This window comes from Cetorhinus maximus, chromosome 17 (assembly GCF_964194155.1).
Source record: "Cetorhinus maximus chromosome 17, sCetMax3.hap1.1, whole genome shotgun sequence".
NCBI lineage: Eukaryota > Metazoa > Chordata > Chondrichthyes > Lamniformes > Cetorhinidae > Cetorhinus > Cetorhinus maximus.
In genome coordinates, this window is record NC_135895.1 from 67,342,654 (window position 1) to 67,367,964 (window position 25,311).

Genomic DNA, 25,311 nt, shown 5'->3' on the forward strand with positions numbered 1-25,311 from the left:
TGCCCACAGGGGAGCGTATAATCCTGGCCCATCTTCCCACACTATCACCATGTCCAATGATTCCCTAAATATACAAAACTGCTCAGTTTCTGACTTGAATATACTCAATGACTGAGTATCCACAGCACTCTGGGGTAAAGAATTCCAAAGGTTCACAACCCTTTGAATGAAGAGATCCCCCCCTCATCTCAGTTCTAAATGGCCAATGCCTTATTCTGAGATGTGCCTCTCAGTTCTGAACCCCTCAGCCAGGGAAAACATCCTCCAGCATCCACTCTGTCAAGCTCCTTAAGAATTTTATATGTTTCAATGACATGACCTCTCATACTTCTAAACTTTAGGGAATATAGGCCTAGTCTACTCAATCTATGCTCATTGGACAATCCACTCATTACAGGAAACAGTACAGTCTACCTTCATTGCACTCTTGCTGAGGTCAGTTTATCCTTCCTAAGGTCAGGAGACCAAAACTATGCACAATTATCCAGGTTTGATCTCAAAAGCCCTACATAATTGCAGTATGACCACCTTACTCTTAGGCCCAGACTCTCATGCCTCCGCCATTGTTGGAATGGAGGCAGAAGGGCTTTAAAAATGATGAGTAGGACCTGATTCTGGGATTCCTGCTCCCATTCCTGTTGCCAGCAAATTTTGCTGGCCTGGGGTAAGGGCGTAGCTAGCTACCCACACATAGTACTTATGCCCTTGTGGCTCCATTGAGGGGTGGACATTATAGACCCCCCACTACTTTTGTGTAGTTGGGCCAGCCTTTGCAGGAGATGTGGTTTACAACACCTCAGAGGAGTCGTAAGCCATAGGGAACCCCAATCTGGAGTCGGCAACTAAAAAAACCAAGTCGGTATTCAACAATCCCTGTGAAAAACATTACTCCCTTACCTTCTCATTAATCTGTCAATCAAACACAGGCATTGAAAGTCACATCACACCTCTTAATCTTGTCCAAATAAACACACAGGTATTGAAAGACCTCTTCAAAGAAAGATCAGATTATTACAAGGTAATGAGATGTCGGTCAAACAAAGCTAGTACTTCCCTTTGCTACTGAGTAAACATTTCCCTCCTGGGCTAAGCCCAGTAAATATTCTTGGAGCACAGCCAAGCATTCACAATGAGTCCATCTGGCAACTGTATTGACAGAAGCAGGTTGAATAGATGGCCAGTCATCTTTTTTCCAGAAAGGAATAGGAAGGTAACATTTGTAACTTTGCAATGTACAAAGACTGTTCTAGAATCTTGAGAGCTGTGCAAGATCAAAACCAATGCATCAACTATTGCTGTAGTCACTTTTTAAAAAAATCCTAGGATGTAGGCCATCAGTTCCAGGGATTTGTCAACTTGCACTCCCATTAATTTCTCTTCAATTTCTATTATTCTTTATTGCTCCAACTCTTTGCATTTCCTGTTTCTTTTTGCACACAGTTTTAGTTTTAGTGGAACATCTCTCTGACAGATTCACTTTGTCTGGGTTAACTTCCTTCTGTAAATACTTCCTTCCTCAACTACTAGCAAAAGCTACCCTACAGCTTCCGGGAAACTGATAACTCTGACGTCAATGACCTGTGAAAAGAAGTAATTATACTGATTGCAGGAGGACACAATCTCATAATTTATGCTGTGCCCAATATTCCTTCCTTTTGAATGAAGAGAAATAACCCAGAAGTACATGAAAGTCAGAAAGGGGGAATACAGGTTTTGAAGGCACGTGATTTAGAATTTTACGGACATAGCTCTCCCTAGACAGCTTAGATCTTTGCCACTTTTGGTACATTTTCCAGAATTTTGGTCATTGCACTTTTTTAAAATTTGAAAAGGAAAGAATTTGATAATTTTATTGAAAACTATTCATGCTTTGCCATTTGGCTATTCTTTATTTTCCGTTATATTTTAAAATTTCTTTCTCGTGTAGCAGGAGATAAGTAAGCTTTAAACTGATTTTCTATTTTTCTTATTCCCTAATGGTAAAACTGGCCGTTTCAGCTTTCATTTCACTCCACCCACCCACCTCGCTGTACTTTTGGACCCCCCGTCCCCATGTAGCACAGGAACCCCTCTTTCCTGTTGTTGCTACAGCACTTCAGTTTTGAATGTTGCTGCCAGATGTGGGGGTGGGTAGCAGGGTGGTCTCCTGATCTTGCAAACGATCCTGATAATTTAAAATCAGAGCAGCAACAATTGGAATTTTGAGAGTAATTCTGAGGAGGAACCTAAGGGTTGTGCTATTTTTCATCTGCAGATATGGATTCACATGCCTAAAAAATCCTTTTAAAAATTTAGACTCTTTTGAAATGGCAAGGCCATTAGTAGTTTGGGAACTCTTTGGACTGTTTATCTGAGCCACGGCATTGGCATTCTGCTTCTGGGTTTCCCCGATCATTCAGGGAGAGTGAGCAGGATGATGCATCTAATCTGTCAAAGGAGCCATTTCTAATTAAGGAGACCCTGACATAGGTTGCAAGCGTTCACTAACACTTAGATTTTTGAGGCTGCAGCTATCACAGGAATGGAGTGGAGACCTGGGAAGGCCAATTTCCAGGCCTCTCATTCTGGCTTGGAGGTTCTGTTGAGGGATCTGAGGGGCTGCAGTGAGATGTGTTTCCCCAAGGATGAGAGGAAGAGGACAACCTGTCCAACCAAGCAGGTGTGAATATAAGTCAGCAGCAGATGTGTGGTCCCTCCAAGCGAGAGAGGGAGCACCAAGATGATCCAGGAATTCCGGAGGGTGGGAAAGGTGAGTGGCATAAAACTTACAGGTACCAAACTCCATCCCCTGACTTTCTCCACATTCTCCTACACAGTACTGCTCAGGTCAACATACCTTGCTCCACCCATTCCTCTCTCTCTTTCGGCACCTCACATGCCCATCTGAACATCCAACGCTCACCCTTAGTGTATTCCCCCCTCACATACATGCCTCACAGTCATCCTTCACAAATGATTTCCTTCCCTCCTATTCGGACAAGCCATTAAGAACACTCACACCTATCTGCTTTCTCCCCTTGCGGAAGAGGATATAACTTAGAGAGAGGCAGAGACATGGATGGGAGTGCAGTGCAGAGGGGTGGTCCTTCAAGCACCTTATTGGCCACTGGCAATGCATGTCACCTGACCCACTGGGATCAAGGTCTTGAGGAGGCTGCAGAGGTCCACAACAATCTGCCATGAGAGTCTGAGGCACTGGTCCTTAGACATGTCGAGAGAGCTGATCCTCTGCCTATAAATCCAGTGTTTGGGGTTTTGCCTTCTTCGAGCTAGATCTCTATGTCTGTTCCTTCTGTCCTGTGAATTTGCGTGTGGTTGAGGAGAAAGCAGTTGCTCCTGCTGTTGCTGGTATTACTTTTTTTCTTGGCCCTCAGCAGAGGTGGAGCTGTATGAGCTGCTCCTATGCTGTGAAGACTGACAGCAGGAAGTGCAGCTGAAGATGAGTGAAGTGCAAGACAGATGAAGTGACTTCCAAGATGTTTGAAATCACTTGTCAAGCAGTGATAGCACTGTCTGAGAAGGGGCACTATGAGCAGCAGCCTCTCACCTGGACATGGCTGCAGCTCTTCAGTGTAACTCATCAAAGGCTTCCCAGCCTGTCAGTTTCATGAAGAAACACTCCATGCTTTGTACTCACCTCAATGACCTTGGAAAAATGTTCACTCCCTATTAAACACAGATTCCTTGATAAAAACAGAATTGAATTACCTATTATAATGTTTAAATACCTGACCCAACAGCTGCATGGGGTTTCCCGCTTGCCTGCAACCCTGCCCAGGTGAAACCCAAATGATAAAAGAATGATGTCAAGATCCCGATTCAAGGTCACTGTAGAATAATGGGTTAATAATTATGGTAATGAGATAGTGATGTGTATCATGATGTAACAGTGACATCAGCTGTCACGTGCAAGAGACTGAAGATGGAATTGTCTGTACAAGAGAGAGATGTGCTTACTTAGAAGCTTAGAATGCGCTATAGTGTAAATAAAGAAGTTTTTTATGAAACCTACCAAAGCTAGACCTAAGTCATTCAATCCAGAACAGGCTACAGGTTACCCAAAGGGAGATTCAAATAGTATTCAAAGTGGAAACCAAACCACAAACCATGGTAGCGGTGGTGGTGACACCAATCTAACAACAACTTGGTGCCATCAACAAAACACCCACGGGGAGAAATTGGAAGAAGACTTCTTCAAAGGAAGAATCAGAAGACTTACCTTGATGAAAGAGACACTGAGAATCGATAGTGATGTCAGCACGACTCGAGCATTCACTGCCCCTTCTGAAGCCGTTTGCAAACCTCGAAGGTCCACAGAGAGGCCAGCATTGGGAGTTGTTAGAAAAGTAATTCCAGAGGAGCACCACCAGTTTTGCACGCCAAAGATCAGAAGGATCAGGTTAGTACATTCTTGTGTGCAGTATGGCGATGCCCTCCTGAGACATGGGGTAGAAGAGAACTCTGCAGAGTTTGAAACCATCCTGAAAGCATTAGATGCACACTTCAGCTCAAAACAGAATCTCCTAATTGAGTGAGCGCAATTCAATCAGAGATCCCAAAAGCCAGGGGAATCCATTGACTTGTTCCTGACAGACCTGAATACCCTAGCCAGTTGTTGCAGGTGTGGTGCATTGAAAGATTAACTTTTTCACGACCGCATTGGAGTCTGCGACGAAGAGCTGTCAGATTTTTACAGACAAAAGATGATCTAATGCCCAAACAAGCAGATCGATACACTAGACAGGCCTAACTTAGGGAGCAAAATTGGGCCATAATCTGTGGAAATACGGAGGCTTTGGTAGAGTCCGTTAATTGGCTAGGCCCAAAAGCGGCAGCCCCACCCACTCAAAAGCCCGCCAAAATGGGGGAAAGAGCAGGAAACGCTGAAGCAGCCATTTTAAAGTGCCCACGCTGTTGAGCTAGAACGCAGCACAAAAGGCAAGATTGCCCAGCAAGGGGACAATAAGTGCTGGCCGAGCCAACGATGCCCACATCCCATGAATGAACAAAAAAAACCCTCTCTCCAATTAAATAATATGCTGCTTTCTATTCTTCCTGCCAGATTGAACAAGTTCACATTTTCTCACACTATACTCCATCTGCCAATTTTTTGTCCACTCGCTTAACCTATCAATGACCCTTTGCAGACTCCTTATGTCCTCTTCACAACTGACTCTCCTGCCTATCTTTGTGTCATTAGCAGATTTAGCAATCATACATTCGGTCCCTTCGTCCAAGTCATTGATATAAATTGTAAATATTTGAGGCCCCAGCACTGATCCCTATAGTCCACTGACCCACTAGTCACATCTTGCCAAGCCGAAAAAGACTCATTTATCGCTACTCTTTGCTTCCTGTTGGCTAACCATTTATGACTCGTTTCCACTGCCTCTTCCTGCTGCAAAAAATTCTACTCACTTAGCTCTGGTTTAATTTTTTTGTATATGGTGGGAAGATTGTAATGCACTCTTGTATAATGGTTTTGTATGTTTATACAGTTTTGATGTCTCCCACATTGCAATCGGTTCAACATATTTCCCAATATTTCATTTGAAGGATGCTGCAGTCTTCAGCTGTGTAACCAGGTTAATGGTTTGGTCCAATGCCAATTGATTATCATAGTGCATCCAGTCTCCATTCAGAGTATCAGAGTCTGATTGGGTCTGGTCCCAAATACAGTTTAAGATGCTAACAGTGCTAAACAAGCTGCAAATTTATTCCTTTGTCACTGGTCTAGCTACATATCAACACAGGCATCAACTTGTTAACTCATGTAAATAATCTTTTATGCATTTAACTAATGCACCTACGAGTAAGATCTATTGCATACAGTGCATCCTGTGGTTCATTGCAGCTTAAATTTATCTTTCATTTGTAATTATAAGATTAGCCTGCGGTTTGGTGTAAAAATAAGTGAGATGTAAATATAGGAAGCTCTCCAAATTTGTTTTTAACAACATCACTTGGCTTTGTTGCAAAGTATGAAAGCTTAAGAGGAAAACAAAAAAAATTTGTTCCTTAAAGATGTCATACAAACATATGAATGAGGAGCAGGAGAATGAGAAGCCCCTCGGGCCTGCTCTGCCATTCAATAAGATCATGGCTGATCTGATTGTGGCCTCAATTCCACATTCTGTCTACCCCTGATAACATTTGACTACCTTGTTAGTCAAGAATCTATCTACCTCTATCATAAAAATATTCATTGATCCTGCCTCCACTGCTCTCCAGGGAAGAAAGTTCCAAAGATTCACGACCCTCTGAGAGAAAAAATTTCTTCTCATCTTTGTCCTAAATGGAGACCCCTTATTTTTAAGCTGTGTCCCCTAGTTCTAGTCTCTCCCACAAGGGGAAACATCCTTTCAGCATTCACCCTGTCAAGTCCCCTCATGATCTTTTTTGTTTTAATAGGATCACCTCTCAAACTTCTAAGCTCCAGTGGATACAGGCACAGCCTGTCCAACCTTTCCTCAAAAGATAACCCTCCCTCTCCCTGGTAACAGTCAAGTGAACCTTCTCTGAACTGCTTCTAGTGCATTCCTACCCTTAAATGAGATCAAAACTGTACACAGCACTCGAGATGTAGTCTCACCAACTGTAGCAAAACACCCCTACTTTTATTTTCCATTCCCCTTGCAATAAGTGACAACATTCCATTTGCCTTCCTAGTCATTTGCTGTACCTGCATCCTAACTTTTTCTGATTCATGTACCAGGACACCCAAATCCCTCTGTACCTCAGAGTTCTACAATCTCTCTCCATTTAAATAACATGCTGCTTTTCTATTCTTCCTGCCAAAGTGGATAAGTTTACATTTTTTCACATTATACTCCTGCCAATTTTTGTCTACTTAACTTATCTATGTCACTTTGCCGACTCCTTGGGCAGGATTTTCCCCCCGTCGGAGGGGAAGTTGAAGTGCGAGTGCACAGAGATGCTCGGGGGCGTGCCGCCATTTTACGTGGGCGGGCCAATTAAGACCCGCCCAGTGTGACGTCCACACGGAAGCACTATGCGCTCCCTGTGCAGGCGGGGCGGGGGATTCCCTGAGCCAAGAGTGCACTCTTTCACGCATGCGCACGAAAGAGCGCACTCATCTCCCTGATGCTAGGTGCTGCCTCAGGGAGATCGGCTCTAATGTACAAATTATTAAAAATAGGGAAAAAAAATTCCCTGACATGTCCCCTCATGTGACACTGTCACATGAGTTGGGACATGTCCGTAACGTTTTAAAAAACTTTAATTAAATTTTTAAAAACCTACATGAAACCTCATCCCGCCCATGGATGAGGTTTCATGCTTCATCTGAAGCCGGCTAGGACTTCTGGCCTGCCCGCCAACCTTAAAGTTGGACCGGCAGGTCCATTAATTAGTTTAATGACTCTGTCAATGGCCTCAATTGGCCATTGACAGGTCGGCGGGCACACAGCTGATTTTGCTGAGCCCCCGCCTTCCTGATAATTGAAATGGGGCGCAGTGATGTCGGGAGTTCCGCCCGATGTCATCCCGTGTCATTTTACGCGTCGGCGAGCGGGCCCCTCCCCCCGCTTGCCGACGGGAAAATCCTGCCCCTTACGTCCTCTTCACAGCTTATTTTTCTACTTATCTTTGTGTCATCAACAAATTTAGCAACATTTGGTCCCTTCATCCAAGCCATTGATAAAAATTGTAAATAGTTGAGGCCCCAGCACTGATCCTTGTGGCACTCTATTTGTCACACCTTGCCAACTATAAAACCTATTTATGCCTACACTGTTTCCTGTTAGCTAACCAATCCTCTATCCATACTAATAAGTTACCTCCTACACCATAAGCTCTTACATTACGTAGTAACCTTTGATGTGGCAACTTGTCAAATACCTTCTGGAAATCTAAGTACAATGCATCCACAGGTTCCCCTTTATCCACCTTGCTTATTACTTCCTCTAAGAACTCCAATAAATTAGTTCAACATGATTTCCCTTTTACAAAACCATGTTGACTCTGCCTGATTGCGTGGCGATTTTCTAAGTGTCCTGCTTTCACCTCCGAAATAATAGATTCCAGCAATTTCCCTGTGACAGAAGTTAAGCCAGTTGGCCTGCAGTTTCATGATTTCTGTCTCCCTCTTTTCTTGAATATAGAAGTCACATTTGCTATTTTCCAATCTGATGGGACCTTTGCAGAATGGACAGAGATTTACAGGGAGAATGATGTCTCTATATTATTTTTAAAAAGAAAACAATCTGCAGTTTCTTCAGAAATAGAATCCACTGTGTATTCTTAACTACATACTGTGGAAAAGATCCCTTGTGCTCCCTTTGAGCAAAGCCCCTTGCTGGGGCTGCAGGATCATAAGTCACCTAATTATTACAAATACCTCATCAAAATTTAATTTGCATGTTAACTATTTGAATGAATACTTTATAAAAAGGGCTAAATTTTGCCTTTTTAAAAAAAATATATATTGTTAGTCAATTGCTTTGTCTTTCATTTGGAAAAATAATTCACATCATACTATTTGTCAGTTACCAGGAGAGGCAGTAGCATAGTGATATTATCACTGGACCTAATACTCCAGAGACCCAGGGTAATGCTCTGGGGACCCAGGTTCAAATCCCACCACGGCAGATGGTGAAATTTGAATGCAATAAAAATCTGGAATTAAAAGTCTGATGATGACCACGAAACCATTGTCAATTGTTGCAAAAACCCATCTGGTTCAATAATGTCCTTTAGGGAAGGAAACCTGCTATCCTGACCTACATGTGGATCCAGACCCACATCAATATGTTGACTCTTAAAATTCCCTCTGAACAAGGGCAATTTGGGATGCGCAATAAATGCTGGCCTAGCCATGAACAAATTAAAAAAAATTCAATTGCTCTGTAAAGTATTGGCATTTTTGTCCTGTTTAAGCCACCATGCTTAAAAAAAAATGGAGTGGAGCTAAAGAACAACATTTATGGAAGATTAGATTCTGGATCTTAGGTGGTGGATTTCAATCTGTGCTCATTGAAAGAAAAAAAAATCAAAGAAGGGTCAGAACTAAGTTTTTTAAATTATGAAGGAAATTGTGAATGTAAAGAGGACTATCTCAAGAAATCAAGAGAAAAATAATCAGGTAAAGTAAGTCTAATAAAACCTTTGGTATTGGATGGTGTAATGAATTTTCATTCTGAGACTGGGAGAGCAAAATTTGATAGACCCTGAAAACAGGCGGAGGGATTGTGATGTGTGATTAATCCACAGACTTTGCTTCTGATACAGACAGCATGGCAACTTTCTGCTACCTGCTAATTTGCATGGTTGCTGTATACAGCCAATGCTAAGTGCATTTCTGAGTGGCTGCACACCTCAGTGGAGGGCCCAAGTTTCTGAGAGGCAGGCACCACTTAGCACCTTGCACTAAAGCAATCCTGCACTACTTAAAGGGGAACTGTATTCTGGCTAGAGCATGTGCTAAAACTGTTTGTGGAGGAGACATCAAACAACAAGAGTGAATTATAGTACAACAGGGAAGAAAACACGCTCCAAGGTTTGCTGAAGCTGCCCTGACACCTAGGTTGAGGAGTTGGAGAGATAAGAGATATAACCTGTCCACAGGGGGTCAAGAGGCCCCACAGACAAACTTTGTGAAGCCAGTGGGACCAGACAGCCAAGGAGGTCAATGCCAGGAGTTTCACCCTGAGGGACTGTACAGTGCTGCCAGAAGTTCAGTGACCTCACACCAGTGCAAATTTTTCTGATGGCATACAGGCGCTTGCATTAAATCACAGTACTCAGGTCTCCCCATGTAGGAGGTATGCATTACAGCCACTTCATGAAGGCTGATGTCTCCGCTAATGTAACTCTTGCTGCAATGGAAGCCGCTGCCCTCCTGCTGAAGATGCCTCCATGGCACCACTGCTGCTCCTGCTGCTGCCCCTCAGCAGCATCCTCACTGCAAAGGTGACTGGCAGCCCTATTGGACTGCACTGTATGGACCTCCTGATGTTGGAACCTGGCCGCCATCCTTAATTGGACAGGGCTTCCTAATTGGTTGCTTAAGAGAAGATTTTCTCTTATGTCCAGCCATGGCTACTTCTGGGTTTCCGACCTGGAGTTGAGGCTACGTTGGGATCATGACCCAGCTGGGAAGGTTCTTCCCACATTTCAGGCCAGTGACCTTTAATCAGATTCTCTCAGGCCATTGATGCTTCTTTCTAAACAGATAATGTAGTGTCTGATAGTCTAAGTCTCAGCTTCCAATGCAGCACAAGCAGAAGCTACCCAATGTCTTCATGTTGCAGCATTCTATAATGCAAGCACAGACAGATGTCATCATGGCTGCGGGAACAAGTGTTCAAAGGGGTTTTCAGGATGTCACTTCAGGCCAGCAATCTGTTCTCCAATAGATTACTAGGATTGCTGAGGCATCAGTCTAAGGGTGCAAAAAGTTGCAAATCCGCCTTCGTAAAAATAGGTTGCAATTCTCTCAATGGTGTGTTTATGGAAGGTCGATTATCCCGCCCACTAATGGCACAAACGCCATTTGCATTCATTAACATGTCATGAATGCTCATTAAAACAGCTGCTCACCAGAAGCTTGCCAGGCCTTCCAATCTTGCGTCATGCCAGCGGGAATTTACGTTGGCCTCAAACCCGTTTGAAAAGAAGTGGTGTGCACAAGTCGGACCTCGGTTCGCTAGTAACTTTGAGATGAGCGGACCGTACATAGCCTACCTGCCATGGCGCTGCGCTGTATATGTTGCAATGAACGCCACTGTGCAAGGCCTGTAGGGTTGGTCTGCTCCTGCTCTTTGCCTGTATTGTCCCTAAGAAGACCACTGTGCTGTGGTACTCATACAGGCCTCTGCTTTCAGAAACTAGCATTTCAATTGGGGGTGGGCTGAGAGGTGAGGGTGGGGTTGATGAACATGAAGGGGGCAACAGGGAGGGAAGGCTGTGGAAAGGCAGTGAGGGGGAAGGGCGAACACAAGTGGGGGCATCTCTGGGGTCACCCTCTAACGTCTTGTGCTGCAGGAGTCTGCCTAAAAAGAATGAAGATCATCTTGCGATGAAAGCTACTGAAAGCCAATGGCTTCATTAGCACTGTTAAAGGGCTACTCAGAACTCAGTGGCTTTGCATCACAGTCGCTGCACCTCAATAGTAACACATACAAATGTAGAATTTGGGAATGCAGGCAATAGTGAAGGAGGCACAACTGCATCATATAGGATATTCCATCAATGAAGGCCTGTCACATGTTCACCAGATTTGACACTCCTAATGAGCCAAAGGGCTTCCACTCATTGACCATGAGCAAGTGATTGATCATTAATATGCCACCTCAGAGACTGGAGCACAGAGCTAGGTTGGGTCACTCATCTCACTGAAACTTTAGCATCCCACGTAGGGCTCAAGATGTTACATATATGTAAAGCCATTTTGGTCACCTGGATGTGTGTGCTAGTGTCTCGGGACAAGGCAGCATCAGCCACCATGCAAGTAGGGCAGGAAAAACTATGGACCCTTACAGTCTCCAAACATGTCATATTTTGATCTTCACTTTCTTGCCCCTTGAATCATTAATGTCTTCAATGTTTCAGAGAGAAGACAAAAGCAGATATGGACCCAGGGCTCAATTCTGCCTTTGTCAGGGTCCTAATGCAATGGAGGAGGCGAAGGGAAGAAAGGCAACTCTGCACACAACTCCAGCAGGAGGTACAAGGTCAAGTGGAGCCAGAGCATGAACAGGAGGGTCAGGAGGAGAGACCCAGACAACCGGCGCAACTCGCCAGACCTAGGGTTTATCGTAGGAGAGTCTCCTATTTACAAATGAGTGAGAGGCAATGCTGTGCACGTCTGCACTTGTCCTGAGCTCTGGTACACAATGACACATTCTTCATGAAGACCTGACACAATGTGGAGTTGGAGGGTATCCTCTGCTGGTAGCTTTGAAGATGACCGCAGTGCTCAATTCCTTGGCACCTGATTCCTTCCAAGGATCAATAGGGGACGTGTGCAGCAGCGCTCAGTCCGCAACACATTGATACATAAAGGAGGTCACAGATGGCCTTTACAGGAAGGCCCGTCATTATGTCAGGTTTGCTCTGGATGAAGATAGCCAGGCTGCGAGATTCACCGGCTTCACCGCCATCTCAGGCTTCCCAAGAGTACAGGGTGCAATAGACTGCACCCATGTGGCTATACGGGCTCCATGGCAGCAGGCTCTAATGTTTATAAACTACAAGCTCTATCATCCAATTGAAAGTGGCTAGGGGGAGGCGATGGTGCAGTGATATAGTCGCTGGATTAGTAATCCAGAGACCCAGAGTAATGCCCTGGGGACCTGGGTTCATTTAAATTCAATAAAAAAGTCTGGAATTAAATGTCTAATGATGACCATGAAACCAAGGTGGATTGTTGTAAAAACCCATCTGGTTCACCAATGTCCTTTGAAGAAGAAAATCTGCCTTCCTTACCTGGTCTAGCCTACATGTTGACTCCTGACCCACAGCAATATGGTTGACTCTTAAATGCCCTCTGAAATGGCCTAGCAAGCCACTCAGTTGTATCAAACCTTTACAAAGTCTCAAAAAAGGAATGAAACCGGACAGACCCCCACCCCCGGCATTGACCTAGGCACCGGAAAAGACAACGGCAAACTCAGCATTGTCAACCCTGCAAAGTCCTCCTTACTAACATCTGGGGGCTAGTGCCAAAATTGGGAGAGCTGTCTCACAGACTAGTCAAGCAACAGCCTGACATAGTCATCCTCATAGAATCCTATCTTACAGATAATGTCCCTGACATCACCATCACCATCCCTGGGAATGCCCTGTCCCACTGGCAGGACAGACCCAGCAGAGTTGGCAGCACAGTGGTATACAGTCGGGAGGAAGTTGCCGTGGGAGTCCTCAACATCGACTCCAGACCCCATGAAGTCTCATGGCATCAGGTCAAACATGAGCAAGGAAACTTCCTGCTGATTACCACGTACCGTCCTCCCTCAGCTGATGAATCTGTGCTCCTCTATGTTGAACACCACTTGGAGGAAGCACTGAGAGTGGCAAGGGCACAGAATGTACTCTGGGTGGGGGACTTCAGTGTCCATCACCAAGAGTGGCTCAGTAGCACCACTACTGACTTAGCTGGCCGAGTCCTAAAGGATATAGCTGCTGGACTGGGTCTGCGGCAAGTGGTGAAGGAACCAACAAGAGGGCAAAACACGCTTGACCTCATCCTCACCAACCTGCCTGCAGCAAATGCATCTGTCCATGACAGTATCAGTAGGAGTGACCACCACACAGTCATTGTAGAGACTAAGTCCCACCTTTACAATGAGGATACCCTCCATTTTGTTGTGTGGCACTACTACCGTGCTAAATGGGATAGATTTCGAACAGATCTAGCAACTCAAGACTGGGCTCCATAAGGCGCTGTGGGCCATTAGCAGCAGCAGAATTGTACTTGAACACAACCTGTAACCTCATGGCCCGGCATATACCCCACTCTGCCATTACCATCAAGCCAGAGAATCAACCCTTGTTCAATGAAGAGTGCAGGAGGGCATGCCAAGAGCAGCGCCAGGCATACCTAAAAATGAGGTGTCAACCTGGGTGAAGCTGCAACACAGGACTAATTGCGTGCCAAACAGCATTAGCAGCATGTGATAGACAGAGCTAAGCGATCCCACAACCAATGGATCAGATCTAAGCTCTGCAGTCCTGCCACATCCAGTCGTGAATGGTGGTGAACAATTAAACAATCACTGGATGAGGAGGCTCCACAAATATCCCCATCCTCAATGATGGAGGAACCCAGCACATCAGTGCAAAAGATAAAGCTGAAGCATCTGCTACAATCTTCAGCCAGTAGTGCCAAGTGGGTGATCCATCTCGGCCTCCTCTGAAGGTCCCCAGCATCACAGATGCCAGTCTCCAGCAATTCAGTTCACTCCATGTGATTTCAAGAAACAGCTGAAGGCACTGGATATTGCAAAGGCTATGGGCCCTGTCAATATTCGGGCAATAGTACTGAAGACTTGTGCCCCAGAATTTGCCATACCCCTAGCCAAGCTGTTCCAGTACAGCTACAACACTAGCATCTATCCAGCTATATGGAAAATTGCCCAGGTATGTCCTGTACACAAAAAGCAGGACAAATCCAACCTGACCAATTACCGCCCCATCAGTCTACTCTCGTAATGGAAGGGGTCATCAACAGTGCTATCAAGCATCAATTGCTTAGCAATAACCCACTAACTGACACTCAGTTTGGGTTCTGCCAGGGCCACTCAGCTCCTAACCTCATTACAGCCTTGGTTCAAACATGGACAAAACAGCTAAACTCCCGAAGTGAGGTGAGAGTGACTGCCCTTGACATCAAAGCCGCATTTGACTGAGGGCGGCCTCATGGAGCCCGAGCAAAACTGGAGTCCATGGGAATCAGGGGGAAAACTCTCCACTGGTTGGAGTCATACCTAGCACAAAGGAAGGTGATTGTGGTTGTTAGAGGTCAGTCACCTCATCTCCAGGATGTCACTCCAGGAGTTCCTCACGGTAATGTTCTCAGCCCAACGATCTGCAGCTGCTTCATCAATGACCTTCCTTCCATCATAAGGTCAGAAGGGGGATGTTTGCTGATGATTGCACAATGTTCAGCACCATTTGTGACTCCACAGATACTGAAGCAGACCATGTCCAAATGCAGCAAGACCTGGACAATATCCAGGCTTGGGCTGACAAGTGGCAAGTAACATTCACGCTACACAAGTGTCAGGCAATGACCATCTCCAACAAGAGAGAATCTAACCATTGTTCTTTTGCATTCAATGGCATTACCATCACTGAATCCCCCACTATCAACATCCTGGGGGTTACCATTGACCAGAAACTGAACTTGGCTAGCCATATAAATACTGTGGCTACAAGAGCAGGTCAGAGACTAGGAATCCTATGGCGAGTAACTCACCTCCTGACTCCCCAAAGCCTGTCCACCAATTACAAAGCGCAAGTCAGGAGTGTGATGGAATACTCTCCACTTGCCTGGATGAGTGCAGCTCCCACAACACTCAAGAAGCTTGACACCACCCTGGACAAAGCAGCCCGCTTGATTGGCACCACATCCACAAACATTCACTCCCTCCACCACTGATGCACAGTAGCAGCAATGTGTACCATCTACAAGATACACTGCAGGAATTCACCAAGGCTCCTTCGACAGCACCATCCAAACTCACGACCACTACCATCTGGAAGGACAAGGGCAGCAGGTAGATGGGAACACTACCACTTGGAAGTTCCCCTCCAAGTCACTCACCATCCTGACTTGGAAATATATCGCTGTTCCTTCACTGTCGCTGTGTCAAAATCCTGGAACTCTCTTCCTAACAGCACTGTGGATGTACCTACACCACATGGACTGCCGCGGTTCAAGAAGGCAGCTCACCACCACCTTCTCGGGGGCAATGAGAAATGGGAAATAAATACTGGTCCAGCCAGCGAAGGCCACATCCCGTGAATGAATAAAAACAAATTCCATCAATGTACAATTGATGTGTGCTCACTTGAAGTACATACTGCACATTTGTGCACGGTACCTTCAGAGTTGCCATGATTCCTGCATCCTGAGTCATTCCCAGGTGCCTGAGATTTTTGAGGGACCATTATGTCTGCAGGGATGGCTGCTTGGGGATAAGGGGTATCTGCTGAAGTGCTGGCTGATGACACCAGCGTGTCGCCTTCAGAGTCGTTCCAAGGAGAGGTACAACGCTGCTCACAGCTCCGCACGCTCCCTTATAGAGCAGACCATAGGGCTTCTGAAGATGTGCTTTGGAAGGTACGCTTCAGATCCTTGGATCGCTCAGGTGGCTCACGGCAAAATATTCCCGACAGTATTTCCTTCATCATTGCAGTGTATTGCACCCTTCACAATCTGGCTATACAAAGAGATGACCCCCTGCCAGAGGATGAACTGGAGGAGGATGAGAGCTCATTGGAGGATGAAGATCCATAGGCCCAGGAACCTCACGAGGCTGCTGAGGGTCAGTATGAGTGCGATCATGCATGGAGGAAGGGAGGCATGGGAGACGTGCCCGTGATATGTTAATTACTGACAGGTTCCAGGAAGAGTAATGTTCAGTGAGGGAATATGGCCACATCTCTCCTAGCCCTCAATGCCATCTTCTTTCAATTCAGGGAATGTCTACCCACTTGTAGCGAGAGCGAGTCCCGCATTCGCACTAGTGTATTCTGACCATGGCCATGATCTTTGCTTTGGTCCATGGGGCCCTGTGAGTGAGCTCACTCTGGGAACTGAGAGTGCACTCAGGAACAAGAGCGATGCAAGAGAAGACTTGAAGCTTTCGCCACCATCTAATGATGCAAACACTGCTGCGACTGAGGTGTGGACATGTCTAGGGATCTCCTTCTCCCGTGCATGTCTTTTCTTCTGCACAACGACTAAGGAGACACAAATGCCACTAGATTATCGATGCGCTTCCTTTACTCGCTCATGTTCCTTGAGGAAGACGGGTTAGAAACACTTACATCACACATTTCCAATAAAGGTTTAAGCACATCTTCCTGACATCACACAAGGGTGTGGAGACTAGTTCAACTGTGGTTGACATCACAGGAATATGAATCTCACAGTGGGACACTATCACTGAGTGGGGGCAAGGCTAAACCCTGAAATAAGAGGATTCCAAAGTACAAAATCACAACGCCTTCAGTTGACAGGAACATTCACATAACCATCAAATGTATTAACAAAAGTGCAATTTATTTACATGTCTAGCACACCCGTGACCCAAATGTAATGTCAATTTTTCTTAACGTTCCTATCTCTACCGCTACACTTGGGTGCAGCCCTGACATACGCAGCAGAGGTGGAGGCAGCCTGCTGACTGCTACATCCTGATGTCTGTGATGATCTTGGCAGACGTCCTTTGGTGGCCCAAGGCCTGGAGGGCCCCGACCTGATAAGGGTCACCTGCTCAGGGGCAGAAGTGCCCTCGGCAGCCTGAGAAGCTGGACTGGATGGGATCACAGGCAGAGGGGGCTGTGAGTGGATGCACACCGTTGGAGTGTCCTGAGAAGAGGCCCCTGGGGTGTCCGGCTGATGCTTATCTTCCCTGTGGGTCCCCAAGGGCCCCTCCCTGACTCCTGCAGGAGATGGTGCACCTGGAGGGAGGTCAAGGTGCTTCGTCCCCATGTCGCCTACATCTTGATGATGCACACCAGGTTGTGTGGCCATGGAGTAAAGGGCCGAGTGCAAATCCAGCAAGACCTGCTGGACCAAGGTCTGCATGGTGGTAACCAGCCTTCCCATGGTGACCTCGAGGCACTCGCATGTCAGAGCCACGACATCAGACAGAACGCGGAAGGACTCCTCCATCATTCACTCTTGTCTGCTGAGTGTCTGTCGAATCTCTGCCTGATGTTCCACCACCTGCTGTTGCATCTCCAGCATTGAGTTGGCGGCCATTTCCAGAGGCTCATCATCTGGCTCGGACCAAGCGTCGGAGACCTGGGCTGTCCCTGCCTCCAACTGCTGTGGGGACATGTCAGTGAGTTGTTCCCCAGGAAGTGAGGCCAGGCCAAATCTACAGCCATGTCCCACCAACGTGTGTGTCTCTGAGCTGGTGCAGGATGTGTGTGAATGCCATGACGGTTCTTCCAGGGCTTCCTCTTCGGATGAAGTCTATGGGCTTGCACTGGTACTACACTGGCTTGCTGGTCTCGATCTGCTGATGCCAAGAAAACAGAGTTTCAGTTAATGAGCATGAGTTAGATAAGACTGCATGTGACTCACTGTGAACGTCAGGATTTGATGAAATGATGAAGCTGTGATCTGTACTGGGTTGACGGGAGAGGCCGATCTCCCCTTCCCCACAGGAGCGATCCCTGTCCTCCCCAGCCAGCTCAGCTGCAGCCTCCTCAAACTCACTGAAGGCAATGATATCGGCCGTCTTTCCCCTGGTCTATGATCTCTTGCGCTTGTTGTGCACCAGCTTGGCCTGTATGAAGAAGAAAGAATGTGATGAGAAGGGATGGAGCAGAGGCTGAGTGAGACGTATGTTCTCTATGTGTGGTGAGCCCTCGCCAGAAGGGCCAGAGGATGGAGTGTGAGTAACATGATAGATGAGGTGGTGGTGATGTGAAAGTCTCGGTGAGAGAATGAGTGTTGATATGTGTTTCCTGCTAATGGTTGTGTGAGATCCCTGAAGAGAGTAGCCATTTGAGTGCATGATGCCATGATAAGTGTTTGATATTGGAGCGTGTTGAAAGATGACTTACCCTGGTGGAGCGGATGAGATCATTCATCCTCTTCCTGCACTGGATGGCATTTCAGGTGCGGTTGCCAGCAGCGCTGACCTGCTCCGCCATGGCCTCCCAGGTCGGAGAGGTGAGGCTGCTGTGCTTTCTGCAGCCATCCCTGGGATAGAGCATGTGCCTTTGCGCTGGCACCCCTCTGATTAAGGCCTGGAGAGTCTGATGCGTGAAGCGGGTGCTGCCTTCTTCTACAGACTCTTGGCCTTCCTCTTCTGGCTGTCAGACATCTCTGGTGGGCTGGAGAGAGTGAGATTGTGTGTTGGACTGGCCTTTAAAAATGGCTCCTGGACCTTCAAACCCGCCAGCCAACGGCGGCCGCACGAATCAACCCCCCACCCACCAGGTGATTTGGACTGATACGCGCCTTTACATAATTTGCACCAAGCGCAGGATCGGGCATGAGTTCTTGTCATTCAGACAGCGGGGTGGGCACTGCCGAGACCACCCACCACAGCACTCAGTCTCATTCATGGAAAATTTCACCCATTGTGTATACCCACATACCAGCTGCCCATAGAGGGAGTGGAATCACTTTTGGTTATGGTATATCCCAGAGTCTGGCAGCCACAAAGTGCTGTGTGTATAGTCAGTGGCCCCCTGCACCATGAGAAAGTCTGCAAGCCTTGTGAAGCCATGTGCTCGCTCCGCACGCTTCTCTCTAGCAAAAGAAAATTAAATGTATTCAGTTCTCTTGGAATATAGATCTTCAGTGACTTTCCTTATGCAACAGTAGAAGGCAAATTGGTAGATGTTCCAAATATCGTCTGCCCCATCCTGAAAGAATCCCAATACATGCTTCCCTTGCCATCCTGGAAAGAGAAAAGGCAATGTATTCTTTTATGACTTCTGCACAAAGCGTATTGTCATCTGTCCTCATATCCGCTTACGTGGCTCAGTGGCAAATTTTGTTCAATATTTCTCACGAGAAGCATCTTGAGATGTTAAGAAAACTATAATAATACAAGTTGTTGTTGAAAGAAATAATTGCTAAAATGCAGCGGAAGCCAGTTTTAAGAAGTTTCTTTGGGTTTTCTTTAAGAGGGCTCTTAAAAATCTGCATTGCTCCCTAAACTCCCAAAATTTGTGAAAATATGTGAAAAAGAAACCTTTCAGCTTTGGAATTTGTATTTAAATGGAAATTGATTAATGCATTGAAATATACTGCTTGATCAAGCACGCAGACCTTGCATCTTGTAAATTCACCTTACCTATTTCTGCTTTCAGAAAGAGCCCGTGATTATCTGCATAAGACAGGACGATACATCGTGATTGGTGGAATCATCTCACCAGTTCATGACTCCTATGGAAAACAGGTAAAACTGAGCATAATAGTTGTTGTATTTTGAACCCTTGAAGCACTGAATGTTACTTTTACCTTTCAAAACACATGAAGCAACAAACATCACAGATAAATGTGAAATACTGCAGTACATTTTGGTAGAAAGAATAGGGAGGTTGCTTATTACTTGGAAGGTGCAGGTATAGGAGAGGTAGAGGAACAAAGGGATCTCGGAATACAAATACACCAATTACTAAAAGTTGTGCCACAGCTTAGCAAGGCCATAAAAAACAAACCAAACATCATGACATTCTGAAGAAACTTCCTTAACCAAAGAGTAGTAAAAATGTGGAACGCAGTACCACAGAGAGTGGTTAAAGCGAATTATGTAGATGCATTAAAAGAGAAGCTAGACAAGCATTTGAGTGAGGAGGGAATAGATGGTTACAATGATAGATTTAGATGGGAAATTACTCGAGGAGGTTCAAGTGGAACATAAACACCGTCATGGATGGTTTGGCTGAATGGTCCATTCCTGTGCCATATATCCTATGTAAAGAATTTCAAAAATAATTCAAACTCTTAAGCCACTAACTTTTGCAGTACCTACTGACTGCTACATGTCTCACAAAGAAAGTGAAGGATTTTTTGGCCTTGACAGATAAAACAGAAATGAATACGGATTATTATTCAATCGCTCTCTTCGGCCTTCTTCATCAGATTTATTTCTAAGTCCCATGGTCCAACTATATCAGGATAGTCAGGTGACCTCCTGGCTCACATCTCTGTCATTCCAGATGCTCGGTGATTCATAACATTTCCTCAGATTTTGCAGCTGTATTGCCGGTGAAACTGTCAGCGTTCACTGTCATTACAACTGTGACACTGACAGAAATTTCTGGCTTCTGCACATGTGCAGTGAAACGTGGACATCCAAAAGTTACTGTCAGTGGTTTCCTGCTCCTCTACAGGGTGTGCTGTTGAAGTCTCTGCAGATGAATATCATAGAGGTCACTTGAATTCATGTGAATTTCCACTTTTACATTTTAAGTCTCACTGTAAAAACCCTTAAAAGAGATATGCCTTTTGAATGAGGTGATACTGGCTTTTTAATCAAACAAAAACAAAAATTGCTGGAAAAACTCAACAGTTCTGACAGCATCTGTGGAGAGAAAGACAGAGTTACCGTTTGGTGTCCATATGACTCTTCTGGCTTTTTAATGATGTACTAAGTTCATAGTTAAACAACCTTGCTAACCCTGAAAAACTAATTTTGTATTTGCGGAATGCTAAATTTCTCAATTTTGATTAAAAATAAATCCATAGATTTTTACATTTGTTATATGTTTATGATAATTTAGCTTCCAACTTAAGCCTATGTGTATATCCAGATCTGTCAAAAGATTAAAAAGTGAAGGTTAATTACATTTTTTTATTCCTGCTTTGCTGCTGGTGAGAATTCTTCAATGTTATTGGCTGCTTACCCTGCTTGATGACATTAAGAGTGAACCATCCAGCCCTTTTGAGTCTATTCCTTCATTCTATTAGATCATGATTGATCTGTACCTCAACTACATTACCCATCTTCTGGTTCCTATCCCTTTACACCCCCAACTAACAAAATCTCACTGACCTCGGTCTTGAAAACTTCATTTGACCCTAACTGACAGCATTTCTGGGGAGAGGCAGTCATATTTCCACTACACTCAATGTGGAGAAAGTGCTTCCTGATTTTACTCCTAAATGGTGTAGCTCTAATTTTAAGATTATGGGCGGAATCATCCCAGATTTACACTAAGTGTGGTAGCGGGCAGGAAAAAGAACGTTTTATCCGCAGGCCGCAATGGCAGCTTTTCACGCCATATCATCCCAATCCTGCCTCATTAATCATGCATTCCTGGGAAACACTATTTCACTGGAGAGCGGCCACCAATTCACCCGCCACGCCGTCACCTCACTGCTTCCTCATGCCAGGTGCTAGATTTAAAGTGCAGCCGCGCACACACCTCTCAGTGCTACCAGCCCAGGACTGCTGCACAGAAGGCATGGCCCTGAAAGGCAAGAAGACTGCAGCCCCCCAATTTAGTGTCACACCCTTGGGACTCCTTCTGGACACTGTTGGAGCCCGTCGTGATGTCCTCTACCCCTCCTCTGGCCGCAGGAGGCCCATTAGTGTCACCTCTCTGGCTTCGGAGGCGTTGGCAGTGGTGGTCAGTGCCAACACTGCACAGAAGAGGTTGGCCATCCAGAAAGAGGATGAATGAACTCATCCGTGCTGCCAGGTTAAGGCAACCATCTCATCACTTCAAACTCACACACTCACATGTCACAGTTGCTGGAGCTGCAAAGGCAGGCTCAGGAAAATGACGAAGGGATGTCTGCTGCGTTCCTCAGATTGCAAAGCACGATGGAGCAGTCGTCCGCTTTCACTCTGAGGTGATAGCGCCGGCATGCTAACGCACCGAGGTCAACACTGGTAGGTTGGTGGCCCCCATGGAGACCTTGGTGCAGGACTTCGCTCCTGCACTGCTGCGCGGGCTCAACTTCATCGCAGATGCCATAGTTGGCCTCCAACAGTGTGTACACGAGAGGGGTGCTGGGCAGCTTGATCTCACTCCAGCTGCCCCTTCCCCTCAAGGAATCAGCCCGGGGCCATCCATAGGGAGGAGGATCAGCAAGTGCACATCCTGGGGCCATCCATCCAGGAGTGTCTGGCCCCTCCGAATCCCCTCTTCCTGTGACCCCAGCAGCTCCAGCTTCACAGGCTGAGGAGGGTGCACTGCCACTCAGCAGGACCCCCGAAAGCAGACTAGGGCCCTCCACTCTCGGCCCTCCAGAGAATGCCCGTCAAGGTCATCACGGACAGGGCGTCACAGTCAGCAGGCTGCCTCCACCTCTGCTGTGGATGTCTGGGAGCACCAAGACATAGCAGCAGGGTTAGGAAAGTTAAGAAGAGTTAGTTGCACAGCCTGGGCACGGGTGTTAATCACTTGTACATAATGTTCACTATTGTTAATAAACTCCCAAGAATGTCTCCCTGTCTATGGCTCCTTGTTCTGATGAGCAGTGTTCTTGTCACTCCGATGTGAAACCTTTCAGCACAAGGTAAAGGCAGGTGCCTCAGTCCAGGGCCTCTTCCTTGTGCTTTGTGCAGCCTTCAGACCAAAGTGATAGCCCGGCCTTACACTCCCTGGACATATTAATGGTGCCTGCACCTCGATGGTGCTTGTCATTGCTGCCAGAGTGTCATGGGCAGGCGTCACAGAGTTCCCTCATTCTCTCTGTGTGCTCTCAGCACCTTTCAGGTGAGGCTGGCCCCCATCTCTTCAGCATCTGTGACCAGTGACGCTTTGCACCTGAAGAGCTCAGGTGCTAAAGCAGACGAAGGATCAGATGCTTCTAAAGTTTCATGGCTGCGTCTCTATGATATGACTCTGATCACAGAGCGCAAGCGATCTGCCTTCAGCCAGATAGGAGTCAGACATTCTCAGAGGCTATGTGAAGATCTATGGAGTGTCCTCACTGCATGTTGTCATCATCCTCCTGCAATCAAGTGACTACTAGGGGCTTCACTGTGTCGCCATGACAGGAGCATTCTCACAGAGGGTATTTGCGCTACCATAAGCCAGGCTGGAGTCAAACATTCACAGATGCGATGTAAGGATCTATAGTGTCTCCTCACTGCATGACGTCCTCATTCTCCACAAATCTAGCAGCTATGACGGCCTCCTGAGCACGCCCGCCTTGTCTAGCCAGTGTGAGGGCCTCATCCCTGTCATTGTCGCCTCCGAGGACCTCCTCACCCTCATCCCCGTTGGCGTCCTTCTCGTCGGAGGAGACCTCCAGTTCCTCCAGCCCCTCCTCGGCCAGCTCATCTCCCCGCTGCAGTGCCAGGTTGTAAAGGGTGCAGCAGATGGCAACGATGGGTGACACCCTCTGCGGACTGTATTGCAGGGCTCCACCAGACTGGTCCAGGCACCAAAACCTCAACTTCAGCATCCTGATGGTCTGCTCCATCAGGTTGTGAGCTGCAGCATGAGCCTCATTATAGTGTCGCTCTGTTGCAGTCTGAGGTCACCGCACGGGTGTCATCAGCCACGGCCTCTGCGGGTAACGCTTGTCCCTGAGGAACCATCACTACAGCTTCTATGGACCCTGCAAGATTTCAGGGATCTGTGACCAACTGATGATGTAGGAGTCATGCACACTCCCTGGAAACAGTGCGCAGTTCTGCAGGACGTGTTTCTGGTGGTCACACACCAGCTGCACATTCAGTGGGTGGAACCCCTTACGGTTGATATAGTTGACTGTGTGTTTGCAATGGAGATCTGAGCGCCCTGTGAGTGCAGTCGATGGCACCCTGCACCTGTGGGAAACCCGAGGTCTGGACAAACCCAATCGCTCTTGCATCCTGGCTGTCCTGGTCCCAGGCGAAATGCACAAAGTTGTGTGCCCTCGCAAAGATGGCATCCATGATCTCATGGATGCATTTGTGAGTGGAGGCTTGTGCTATCCCACAGAGGTCACCTGTGGAGCCCTGAAAGGAACCACTGGCATAGAAATTGAGTGCCATGGTCACTTTCATGGCCACTGACAGTTGATGCCCTCCATGTCCCTGCCACAGCAAATCCTGCAGATGGCAGATGTGACCAACCAGTTCCCTAGACATGCGCAGTCTTTGACGACACAGGTTCACGGTCATCGTCAGGAATGAAAGGCGGCGTGTACAGATCCTGGGTGTCGCCAGGTGCCGACCAGCGATGGTTCGCTGTGGCTCTTTGGCAGCGTGTGCAGGAGCCCCAGCCGCCCCTTCTTCCTGAGGGTGCTCCTGCCTTTGTGCAGCCAGGAACCTCAGTCACTCTCTCCTCTGTCGTCTTCGTGCCCTGTAGGCCATCAGACATACAGCCATTTCACCAGGCTCCACGATCCTGACGTATTCCTCCTGCAGGGTGAAAGAGAGAGACACTTGGGTTAGCCTGGGTGCACTAAGAACCTGTCCTGGTTAAGTGTGAAAGCTGTTTAATGCATCCCGGCGAGTGCTGGCCATCACTTGGACGAGCAGAGTTTAGTGCGCTTCATGGCTGCTCGAAACCCCACCCACCTCTGCCCTATTCCACCTGACCGATTGGCAGCAGCTTTGCCCACTGGACTGCATGCTGTGCTCTCAGCTCAGGCGCAGGCATTCTCCTAACCCGCACTGCAAGGCTGCACTGTTAGCTTGAACCAGGGGGGGAGACTGGTTCAAGCCGGGATGCTCATGTTGCAAGGGCCTGTGAGTGCCTCCACCAGTGACTGCTCCGTGGCCAGCTTTAGCAAGGGGATTGTACAATGTGCGCAGTCGTCCAACTGTTCTGCAGTCCACTAAAATGCTCATGACTTTGCAGCCTATGCTGGGGGAAGGTGAAAAGCTTTGGAGCACTTGGTGGCACTTTGATGCCTCTGTGTTGCTTGAGTGGGCAGAGAAGCTAGAGGCCTGACTCCAATCATATCATTATGGCGGCACCTGAACTGTCTTGGCTGAAGAGGAATAGACACTTCATACAGGTTTCCCTAATGCGTGGCTGCTTCCTTCGCCCACCCTACCCCCCACCCCAAATACTTGTGCGCTATATTCAACGGCAGGGCTGCCCTTGCCCTCACCTCCACAAGTTACCTCAACGGCAGGGCTGCTGTTCATCCCCCCCACCCAACACTCCTTAAGTTTGAAGTCCAACAGGCGACCCTGGCGA

The 25,311-nt window shown here is 46.9% G+C and overlaps 1 protein-coding gene across 1 annotated transcript in view; it reads left to right on the top strand.

Moving 5' to 3' along the window:
• Positions 1 to 25,311, top strand: part of nmnat2 (nicotinamide nucleotide adenylyltransferase 2) — a 326,699-nt gene that overhangs the window by 114,412 nt on the left and 186,976 nt on the right. Inside the window, exon 2 of the mRNA XM_078561382.1 lies at positions 19,528 to 19,616. Coding sequence (XP_078417508.1) covers positions 19,528 to 19,616 — 89 coding nt within the window. The remainder of the gene's footprint in view (positions 1 to 19,527; positions 19,617 to 25,311) is intronic.